Source organism: Oncorhynchus keta, chromosome 31, assembly GCF_023373465.1.
Source record: "Oncorhynchus keta strain PuntledgeMale-10-30-2019 chromosome 31, Oket_V2, whole genome shotgun sequence".
Classification (NCBI taxonomy): Eukaryota; Metazoa; Chordata; class Actinopteri; order Salmoniformes; family Salmonidae; genus Oncorhynchus; species Oncorhynchus keta.
In genome coordinates, this window is record NC_068451.1 from 21146090 (window position 1) to 21158377 (window position 12288).

Sequence of the window (12288 nt, forward strand, 5' to 3'; positions counted from 1 at the left end):
TATGGCCATCTATCATACATTTTATTTATGAAATTAGGAGAAAATATTTCTTCCTGGGATTGATAATAAATGGTAGAGATGATGGTCTATGTAAGTTGCTGCTGAGACTCAAGGTAAAGTACAAAAAGTATTGTTCAAAAGCAATGGGTCTTTGACACAACCAAATAAATAGGTAAGTTAACTGATAAACATATAATAAGGCCTATTACTTCTTCACCTTTGCCTATTCTGCAACATGTTTATCATTTATGTATAAATAAATAGCCATGTCATGTGCTAAAATCTCAGAGAATACTTTTCAAGCTCCCACCCAGTCTCCCGCCAATCAGTCAATAACGTTAGTGTTTAGATTTAATTTTGGCAACCGTTCTAATAACAGCTCACTGGCACTGGCGTTGCCTATCAACTTCGCTGGATGAGGTTGTCAAATGGAGTGATTTCAAATGGAGAAAAAAAAAGGTAAAACGGAAACGCATTGTTGAGTCCAAGCCTGTTGAGTGAGTGCTTACGGTAATTGTTTGTAAAGTTTTGTGGTTGTTGAAATTAAGGTCCCTTAGGAACAAATGCTGTAGTTGTACTAAGCTAACGTTAGAGCTCAGCTTGTGATGATTCTGTGGTAGCAACTGGAATTGAGTTTGTAACTAGCTAGCTAACATTTTTTTTTTTAATTCTCCAATTATAAATCAAACAAACCTTTCCTCGGAAGGAAGTACATATCAGACCTCTGCAGAAGTTTGTTCCTAACGCAGTAAGCTAGATTCCCTATAGAAGGTGGTAGAGGAGAACATAGCCAGGCCTAATAATAATTAAATAAGTGAGCTCCACACTTACAAACCTCCTTTCTTTCTAATTGGTATGATTGGTAAAGTTACTATTAAGCGCAGCTATAGGATAATCATGCCCTGTATTTCAGATTACAGTGTCACTTCAATAACCGACCCTACCCTACCCTGTTCAAAATGACCCACTAACAGACAATATTTGTAAAAATAAATAAATAGAATATTTAAACAGGGCTACGATTATCTTTTAAAAAATATTTTTTATTTTTATACAAATAATGAAAATATGTAGGAGCCCCTAAAGACATTTAGGAGCCAAATAAAACATATTTGAGGTAATAAAACTAATCCTTGATTATTCTAGGCTCATTGGTGCTCCTAAATTTCAATTCAAGGTTGCACAGCAAAATATTTAGGCGTATATGTGAGTAAAATGGTCACACTGTAGAGCATGGTTAAATGTTCTAATGATTGCTGCAGGTCCCAATTTTCTTCAACATACCTATACATTTCTTATTATTTCAGCCTGCAAATCTGGATATGGAGTATGTGATAGAGCAGTAATGAGTCAACCCAATACTCCGGCAAAGTGGAACTCAAGGATTCTGGACTGTTGCATTGACAGGAGAGTCTGTAAGTGTAGGCTATAATAGCAAACATAAACCTTATTTAAAAGCTATAATGTCAACAATTTCATAATAATTTGTATCTTCCAGGTTTGTGTGGTACCTTCTGTTCAATGTGCCTAGCCTGTCAGATGGCTGAGAGGTATGGTGAATGCTTCTGTCTCCCCCTGCTGCCAACAACTATGATGATGATGCGCACATCAATGAGAGAGAGATACAACATCCCGGTGAGATAGCTGTCTAGTACAGTGCAACAAACCTACAAAACATCTGTGTATTAATGAATAACTACTTTTTTTATCATCACAGTGATATTGCTGAACAACATCATTGTCAATTTTGATAGCTTGGTTTGACTGTATGATTTATGTGTACTTATACAGTACAGTAGTCACCAATAAGCAAAATATATTATATAATAATAATAATAATAATATATAATATTTTTTATCATCCCTCTGTATTTCTAGGGCAGCTTAATTGATGACTGGGCAGTGTACATGTTCTGTGGGCCCTGTGCTCTATGTCAGATGGCAAGAGAGATGAAACACCAGCTGTGTTGAGATTGAAAGGCAATCAATCCATTTGAGTTTTGGGGGTCTGTGCATACCTAATAAAAGAAGAAGAAAAACATTGATGGATTTATATTACATACAGTATCTGATGAATTCCAATTGAATAAGTCATGCATGGAATTTAGAATTGTAAGTCGCTCTGGATAAGAGCATCTGCTAAATGACTTAAATGTAAATGTAAATGTAGAAAAAGGCAGAATAAACCTGCATGTATGATTATACAACTTTTATATATTGTGCACAACCATAATAAATGTTTTTGTTTATTTTCTTGCACATGCAGCTGTCAATTTGACTATTGATTATTGTTTGTTGCTAAAACAATGACAAAGTAAAGTACAAAGTAAAGTACATGAGGAAATACTCTCACATAATTTTCAACACATTTTTATAGTAATGGCAATGGATGGAGGGATGATCGTGGCTGTGGAATGCAATTTATGAATTACCGTTGCCTAGTAACATCCTAAACACCAAAGCGTGCCATAAACTAACTTTCGAGCTAGATTAGGCTTGTTTGTTAACCTCTAGGTACGTTTTTGAAACGCAAAATAAAAGTTTACTAAAGAGTAAACATTAAGAATGTAAATACATTACTTTGTAGATAATTTTATTTTATAATATTTACATTTGCTCAAGTAACTGGCTACTGTTGCTAGGTAGCTAGCTAGCTAGCCACAGTAGCTAGCTAGCTATTCGTATGATGAGCTAGCTAGAAGTAAAATCTAGGCCTATATTAATTATGTATTCATTTATATTCATTGAGTAGGGTAGTTGCAGGAAATATGTGTAACGTATTTCAAGACGCCACTGCAAGACAACCAAGGACTTTAGCTGGGGGCCAGTTTGCCGGGATCCAGAAAAAGACATGGAGCTCTGGAGTGATGGATTGCTGTGTCGACAGAGATGTCTGTAAGTAATGGCTAGAATGGTACCTACACATGTTGATTGTTTGCATACTATTTGATTAATACGAGCCAATATGTACAACTACATATTTATTTTGACAGTGAAACTAAAACGTTTAATTTGGCTTTATATTACAGCATTTTGGATTTGAGATCAAACATGTTAACTTATATGAGGCAACAGTACGCAATGTCACCTATATGAGGGTATTTTCATACATATATGTTTTACCATTTAGAAATGAAAGCACTTTATGTAGCCGTTCTAGACCCCCATTTGAAGCTGTCATATGTATTTGGACAAATTCACTTATAGTGTATTACATTTTGTGAAACTTTTCTTATTTGGTCCCATATACCTAGCACACAATGACTACATTATGCTTGTGACTCTACAAACTTGGTGGATGCATTTGCAGTTTGGTTTGGTTGCCCAATAGAAATGAATGGTAAATAATTTGTGTCATTTTTCAGTCTCTTTTATTGTAAATAAGAATATAATACAGTGGGTCAAAAAAGTATTTAGTCAGCCGTGTCTTCTTCGGACAAGCTTTTTTCCGGATGCCCCAAACAATCGGAAAGGGGATTCATCAGAGAAAATGACTTTACCCCAGTCCTCAGCAGTCCAATCCCTGTACCTTTTGCAGAATATCAGTCTGTCCCTGATGTTTTTCCTGAGAGAAGTGGCTTCTTTGCTGCCCTTCTTGACACCAGGCCATCCTCCAAAAGTATTTTCCTCACTGTGCGTGCAGATGCTCACACCTGCTGCCATTCCTGAGCAAGCTCTGTACTGGTGGTGCCCCGATCCCGAAGCTTAATCAACTTTAGGAGACGTTCCTGGCACTTGCTGGACTTTCTTGGGGGCCCTGAAGCCTTCTTCACAACAATTGAACCGCTTTCCTTGAAGTTCTTGATGATCCGATAAATGGTTGATTTAGGTGCAATTAGGTGTACTTCCGGCGCCGACTGAGATGGCCGCCTCGCTTCGCGTTCCTAGGAAACTATGCAGTTTTTTGTTTTTTTACGTGTTATTTCTTACATTAGTACCCCAGGTCATCTTAGGTTTCATTACATACCGTCGAGAAGAACTACTGAATATAAGATCAGCGTCAACTCACCATCAGTACGACCAAGAATATGTTTTCCGCGACGCGGATCCTGTGTTCTGCCTTACAAACAGGACAACGGAATGGATCGCATGCAGCGACCCAAGGAAACGACTCCGAAAAAGAGGGAAACGCGGCGGTGTTCTGGTCAGACTCCGAAAAAGGGCACATCGCGCACCACTTCCCAGCATTCTTCTTGCCAATGTCCAGTCTCTCGACAACAAGGTTGACGAAATCCGAGCAAGGGTGGCATTCCAGAGGGACATCAGAGACTGTAACGTCCTCTGCTTCACGGAAACATGGCTTACTGGGAAGATGCTATCCAGGGCGGTGCAGCCAACGGGTTTCTCCACGCATCGCGCCGACAAAAACATACATCTCTCTGGTAAGAAGAGTGGCGGGGGCGTATGCCTCAAGACTAACGGGACATGGTGTGATGAAGGAAACATACAGGAACTCAAATCCTTCTGTTCACCTGATTTAGAATTCCTCACAATCAAATGTAGACCGCATTATCTTCCAAGAGAATTCTCTTCGATTATAATCACAGCCGTATATATCCCCCCCCAAGCAGACACATTGATGGCTCTGAACGAACTTTATTTAACTCTTTGCAAACTGGAAACCATTTATCCGGAGGCTGCATTCATTGTAGCTGGGGATTTTAACAAAGCTAATCTGAAAACAAGACTCCCTAAATTTTATCAGCATATCGACTGCGCAACCAGGGGTGGTAAAACCTTGGATCATTGTTACTCTAACTTCCGCGACGCATATAAGGCCCTGCCCCGCCCCCCTTTCGGGAAAGCTGACCACGACTCCATTTTGCTGATCCCTGCCTACAGGCAGAAATTAAAACAAGAGGCTCCCACGCTGAGGTCTGTCCAACGCTGGTCAGACCAAGCTGACTCTACACTCCAAGACTGCTTCCATCACGTGGACTGGGACATGTTTCGTATTGCGTCAGATGGAAATATTGACGAATACGCTGATTTGGTGTGCGAGTTCATTAGAACGTGCGTCGAAGATGTCGTTCCCATAGCAACGATAAAAACATTCCCAAACCAGAAACCGTGGATTGATGGCAGCATTCGCGTGAAACTGAAAGCGCGAACCACTGCTTTTAATCAGGGCAAGGTGTCTGGTAACATGTCCGAATATAAACAATGCAGCTATTCCCTCCGCAAGGCTATTAAACAAGCTAAGCGTCAGTACAGAGACAAAGTGGAATCTCAATTCAATGGCTCAGACACAAGAGGCATGTGGCAGGGTCTACAGTCAATCACGGACTACAAGAAGAAACCCAGCCCAGTCACGGACCAGGATGTCTTGCTCCCAGGCAGACTAAATAACTTTTTTGCCCGCTTTGAGGACAATACAGTGCCACTGACACGGCCTGCAACGAAAACATGCGGTCTCTCCTTCACTGCAGCTGAGGTGAGTAAGACATTTAAACGTGTTAACCCTCGCAAGGCTGCAGGCCCAGACGGCATCCCCAGCCGCGCCCTCAGAGCATGCGCAGACCAGCTGGCCGGTGTGTTTACGGACATATTCAATCAATCCCTATACCAGTCTGCTGTTCCCACATGCTTCAAGAGGGCCACCATTGTTCCTGTTCCCAAGAAAGCTAAGGTAACTGAGCTAAACGACTACCGCCCCGTAGCACTCACTTCCGTCATCATGAAGTGCTTTGAGAGACTAGTCAAGGACCATATCACCTCCACCCTACCTGACACCCTAGACCCACTCCAATTTGCTTACCGCCCAAATAGGTCCACAGACGATGCATTCTCAACCACACTGAACACTGCCCTAACCCACCTGGACAAGAGGAATACCTATGTGAGAATGCTGTTCATCGACTACAGCTCGGCATTCAACACCATAGTACCCTCCAAGCTCGTCATCAAGCTCGAGACCCTGGGTCTCGACCCCGCCCTGTGCAACTGGGTACTGGACTTCCTGACGGGCCGCCCCCAGGTGGTGAGGGTAGGCAACAACATCTCCTCCCCGCTGATCCTCAACACGGGGGCCCCACAAGGGTGCGTTCTGAGCCCTCTCCTGTACTCCCTGTTCACCCACGACTGCGTGGCCATGCACGCCTCCAACTCAATCATCAAGTTTGCGGACGACACAACAGTGGTAGGCTTGATTACCAACAACGACGAGACGGCCTACAGAGAGGAGGTGAGGGCCCTCGGAGTGTGGTGTCAGGAAAATAACCTCACACTCAACGTCAACAAAACTAAGGAGATGATTGTGGACTTCAGGAAACAGCAGAGGGAACACCCCCCTATCCACATCGATGGAACAGTAGTGGAGAGGGTAGCTAGTTTTAAGTTCCTCGGCATACACATCACAGACAAACTGAATTGGTCCACTCACACTGACAGCGTCGTGAAGAAGGCGCAGCAGCGCCTATTCAACCTCAGGAGGCTGAAGAAATTCGGCTTGTCACCAAAAGCACTCACAAAATTCTACAGATGCACAATCGAGAGCATCCTGGCGGGCTGTATCACCGCCTGGTACGGAAACTGCTCCGCCCTCAACCGTAAGGCTCTCCAGAGGGTAGTGAGGACTGCACAACGCATCACCGGGGGCAAACTACCTGCCCTCCAGGACACCTACACCACCCGTTGTTACAGGAAGGCCATAAAGATCATCAAGGACATCAACCACCCGAACCACTGCCTGTTCACCCCGCTATCATCCAGAAGGCGAGGTCAGTACAGGTGCATCAAAGCTGGGACCGAGAGACTGAAAAACAGCTTCTATCTCAAGGCCATCAGACTGTTAAACAGCCACCACTAACATTGAGTGGCTGCTGCCAACACACTGTCATTGACACTGACCCAACTCCAGCCATTTTAATAATGGGAATTGATGGGAAATGATGTAAATATATCACTAGCCACTTTAAACAATGCTACCTTATATAATGTTACTTACCCTACATTATTCATCTCATATGCATATGTATATACTGTACTCTACATCATCGACTGCATCCTTATGTAATACATGTATCACTAGCCACTTTAACTATGCCACTTTGTTTACTTTGTCTACACACTCATCTCATATGTATATACTGTACTCGATACCATCTACTGTATGCTGCTCTGTACCATCACTCATTCATATATCCTTATGTACATATTCCTTATCCCCTTACACTGTGTATAAGACAGTAGTTTTGGAATTGTTAGTTAGATTACTTGTTGATTATCACTGCATTGTCGGAACTAGAAGCACAAGCATTTCGCTACACTCGCATTAACATCTGCTAACCATGTGTATGTGACAAATAAAATTTGATTTGATGATTTGATTTACTGGCAGCAATATCCTTGCCTGTGAAGCCCTTTTTGTGCAAAGCAATGATGACAGCACGTGTTTCCTTGCAGGTAACCATGTTTGACAGAGGAAGAACAATGATTCCAAGCACCACCCTCCTTTTGACGCTTCCAGTCTGTTAGCATGACAGAGTGATCTCCAGCCTTGTCCTCGTCAACACTCACACCTGTGTTAATGAGAGAATCACTGACATGATGTCAGCTGGTGTTTTTGTGGCAGGGCTGAAATGCAGTGGAAATGTTTTTGGGGGATTCAGTTAATTTGCATGGCAAAGAGGGACTTTGCAATTAATTGCAATTCATCTGATCACTCTTCATAACATTCTGGAATATATGCAAATTGCCATCATACAAACTGAGGCAGCAGACTGAAAATTAATATCTGTGTAATTCTCAAAACTTTTGGCCACGACTGTCCACACAATGACAAAGTGAAAACATGTTTTTTTTTTAAATGTTTGCAAATTTATTAAAACATAAGTATTTACATAATAATTCTGACCCTTTGCTATGAGACTAGAAATGGAGCTCAGGTGCATCCTGTTTCCATTGATCATCCTTGAGATGTTTCTACAACTTCATTGGAGTCCACCTGGGGTAAATTAAATTGATTGGACATGATTTGGAAAGGCACACACATTTATATGTACATATTCTTATAAGGTCCCACAGTTGACAGTGCACGTCAAGCCATGAGGTCTAAGGAATTGTCTGTAGACCTCCAAGACATGGAACAGGTAGGTGCGCAAGACCTTATTCATGGTTCCTTCGCACGTAAAGGTGGTGTAATTATTAGAGAATTAAGTCAAGGTCAGAATACGGTGTATCTGTAGACACACCTCTGCCACACCTTCATGTATTCAAGCTCCACCTTAAACGAATAGTGGGTGAATAGCATGACATTCCATTTATGCTTTCTTATCTTTGGTCAGAATCTGGGCCTGAGTGAATATGCTAAAATACTTGACACTGTCAAATGGGGGGACTAAATACATAAAGTGCATTTGTTTCCAAATGGATATGTATGGAAACACCTTAAAATAAAATGTGACATTATGTACTGTCGCCTCATATGAAACATTTGTTGTCTAAGCCAAAATGTTGGTGTATAGAGCCAAGTTATACATTTTAGCTTCACTGTCCAAATACAGTACATTTACAGAGGAGTGTAATTGGGTCGGTTTCAGTCATCATTTACTTGCCTGTTCATTCATACCAACAGGTCTCTGTGGGTTTTTCTGTCCATGCATTCAGGCCATTAAGATGGCAGAGAAATACGGAGAGTGTTTCCTACTCTCTCATGTTCCATGGACACATTTTATGTTGCGAACCAGCATTCGGGAGAGGTATAACATAGAGGTATGCATATGGCATGTTGCTGATTGTACAGCTGTATAGAAATTCATCTTCATGTATTGTTGAACATTTCCATTACCTGTTTCTCCACTACCTCATACACACTAATCAACATTATCTTTGTCCAGCATCAACTCAGTTATATCACAAAGTACTTTGGGCAGTGTCCTGGACTAACGTTAAGCTACATCCTGGACAAAAAAAAATGATATTTCAATGGGAATTCTCCTTTGGCCATGTTTTTTAGTCCAGGACTATGCGTAATCTGTGTCCAGTAAATCAGCCCTTTTGTGTTATCTGTCTCATCCTCACCCTGTCAGGGCCAGCTCTAGTGAGGGCGTAGGGACTGATCATTATAGGCCTACGACATAGGAATGTGAGAAGTTGATATCACCTTAGCCACCCTAATAATATGTTAATTTCTACAGGGAACCATTTGCGATGACTGGTGTGTGACTGCTTTCTGCGGACCATGTGTTCAATGCCAAATGGTTCGTGAAGTCAATAAGGAGATTCCTAACTGACAGAGCCGGAAAGTGAATGCTGACCCGCAAAGTGTTGTCTCCCGCACCTTGTTATGAAAATGTTAATTAAATTGTTGCAGTGAGGACCCTCAAGTTTTTGTACAAGAAACTTCTTATGGTTACATTAGGACTGCTGTCATCTGAAGACTATGCCTGTAAGTCAACAAACGTTTTATGTTCCTCTGACTATACAGCACTATGTGAGCACAACCCTTTATCCAAATCCTCAGCAGTAAGAAAAAACAAGACACAGTACCATGTGACTGTCAGATGTATACAATGTGCAATATAACTTACAGTATTTTACTATTTATGATAAGTCTGTTATTACCAGATTATGGCTCATTGAAATGTATTCAACTACCAGTTGTTTATATGAAAATACATTTGAAATAAGTACTACACAAGAATAGTTCAGAAATTAAATTCTTGTTTTTTAACTTTTTGGATTATGTGTGAATTGCTAGATATTATTACTGCACTGTTGGAGCTAGAAATATAAGCATTTCGCTGCACCTGCGATAACATCTGCAGATCTGTATTACTCGACCAATAAACTTTGATTTGAAAGTCGTTCTTTGACCTAATCAACAAGCACCAAGTTCAATAAAAATACTAACAAAGTTACAAAATATCCAGTTAACCACAAGTCATTCCTGTGGCAGTAGGACTTTAGGACCATTTCTATTCAAATGTTATTCGTCATATGCTTCATAAACAACAGGTGTACACTAACACTGAAATGCTTACATACGGTCCCTTCCCAACAATGCAGAGAGTAAAATGTATAAAAATAATAGAAAAATAATAATGAGGACTAAATACACAATTAAATGTTTTTGTTTCCACCTTTATTTAACCAGGTAGGCCAGTTGAGAACAAGTTCTCATTTACAACTGCGACCTGGCCAAGATAAAGCAAAGCAGTAAGACAAAAACAACAGAGTTACATATGGGATAGACAAACGTACAGTCAAAAACACAATAGAAAAATCTATATACAGTGCCTTGCGAAAGTATTCGGCCCCCTTGAACTTTGCGACCTTTTACCACATTTCAGGCTTCAAACATAAAGATATAAAACTGTATTTTTTGTGAAGAATCAACAACAAGTGGGACACAATCATGAAGTGGAACGACATTTATTGGATAACTTTTTTAACAAATCAAAAACTGAAAAATTGGGCGTGCAAAATTATTCAGCTCCTTTACTTTCAGTGCAGCAAACTCTCTCCAGGAGTTCAGTGAGGATCTAATAAATGGATCACTAGTCACTTTATTAATGCCACTTTAATAATGATGTTTACATATCTTGCGTTTCTCTTCCAATATGTATATACTGTATTTTATACCATCTATTGCTTCTTGCCTATGCCGCTTGGTCATTGCTCATCCATATATTTATATGTACATATTCTTATTCCATTACTTAGTTTGTGTGTATTAGGTAGTTGTTGTGGAATTGTTAGATTACTTGTTAGATATTGCTGCACTGTCGGAACTAGAAGCACAAGCATTTCGCTACACTCTAAATAACATCTGCAAGCCATGTGTATGTGACCAATAAAATTTGAGTTGATTTCATTTGATTATGCCCTTGACAAAGGCCCCATTGCAATAAAGGGCTACAAGAGAGGGAGGGGTACTTTCCTCTCTGACATTTGCATTGATGTATTAAACATATGCCTCTAGGTCAGGGCCGAACTGGCAGAACCTTACTGCGGGCTATACCTGAGTCTGAAATATGCCAATGATTTAAAAGTTCAGGACAGGGATGTGTTTGCTATAACTTACCCCAAATCAGGTAATTGATTAAATAGATTTCCATATCTCAGTGTGATCTGCAAGCCTTTAGGCACCTTTTTCAAATTCAAGGCTCAACAGCTTGACATGATCAAACATGACATAACTTAACCAATTTTGGTGTTGTAACTGCATCTTTGGATGGGTCCAAATCTATCTATTCAAAATGTATTATTAGTAGTAGTGTTAGTATGAGCAATTCTTATTATGAATGATTATTATTAGTGTATTATTGTAATTGGATTATACTGCTATCTGCTGAGTGAATTATATATTTTTTTACATCTGCTTCCCTCCCATTTTACTGACGCACATACGTTGTTTTTGACGAAAAGTAGAATACTTTAACTCTGTAAACTGTGTTTAAGTATGGAGATTTATGTCAATTATATCGTTTATCGCGGACTTTTGTGTCCGAAAGTTTTAAATACGCGGAGGAAATGAAAGTTGAGGATGAAGATATTTTCACAGTAACACCCGAAGTCTGGTAAGAACATACTGTACTATAACGTTAGTAATAGACTGTATTTAAATAATTTAGGCGAAGAATTGGTTTGGCTTCATGTCATTTACAGTACCCAATTGTCATACTTGAGTAAAAGTATACCTTAATAGAAAGTTACTCAAGTAAAAGTCACCTAGTACAATGCTACTTGAGTAAAAGTCTAAAAGTATTTGGTTTTAAATATACTTAAGTAAGTCTAATTGCTAAAATATACTGAAGTATCTAAAGTAAAAGTAGACATTCATTAATACGGATAGCCAGGGGCACACTCCAACACAGAAGATGTTATCTACAAAATATGCATTTGTGTTCAGTGAGTCAGCCAGACCAGAGGCAGTAGGGATGACACGTGTTCTCTTGATAAGTGCATGCATTTCACAATTTTCCTGTCCTGCTCCATTCAAAATGTAGTAAGTACTTCTGGTTGTCAGAGAAAATGTATGGAGTAAAAAGTACAATGTTTTCTTTAGGAATATAGTGAAGTAAAAGTTGTCAAAAATATAAATATTAAAGGACAGATACACCAAAATACTACTTAAGTATTACTTTATAAAGTATTTTTACTTAAGTAGTTTACACCAATGCAGTTTAGTCGCCCAGGCATTGCAGTTGGACATTTTCTCAAAACTTGGCTCAGTGTACTGGTACACCGTGGATATAGCCAAGTCTTCGTTACTCTCTAATCTTACTACATTTGCACACACTATATACAGTGCCTTGTGAAAGTATTCGGCCCCAATGAACTTTG

The 12288-nt window shown here is 40.0% G+C and overlaps 1 protein-coding gene and 1 long non-coding RNA gene across 2 annotated transcripts; both read left to right on the plus strand.

Moving 5' to 3' along the window:
• Nucleotides 1-297: 297 nt before the first annotated feature.
• On the plus strand, nt 298-2273 carry LOC118364148 (cornifelin homolog A-like). Its single transcript, XM_035745379.2, has 4 exons — nt 298-459; nt 1308-1415; nt 1499-1635; nt 1879-2273. The coding sequence occupies exons 1-4, from the start codon at nt 444-446 to the stop codon at nt 1969-1971; spliced, it is 354 nt and encodes a 117-aa protein (XP_035601272.1). The 5' UTR covers nt 298-443; the 3' UTR covers nt 1972-2273.
• Nucleotides 2274-2391: 118 nt separating this feature from the next.
• LOC118364149 (uncharacterized) lies at nt 2392-9806 on the plus strand. Its single transcript, XR_004821521.2, has 4 exons — nt 2392-2514; nt 2753-2895; nt 8576-8712; nt 9138-9806. It is a non-coding gene; the product is annotated as an uncharacterized LOC118364149 (long non-coding RNA).
• The last annotated feature ends 2482 nt before the right edge of the window (nt 9807-12288 follow it).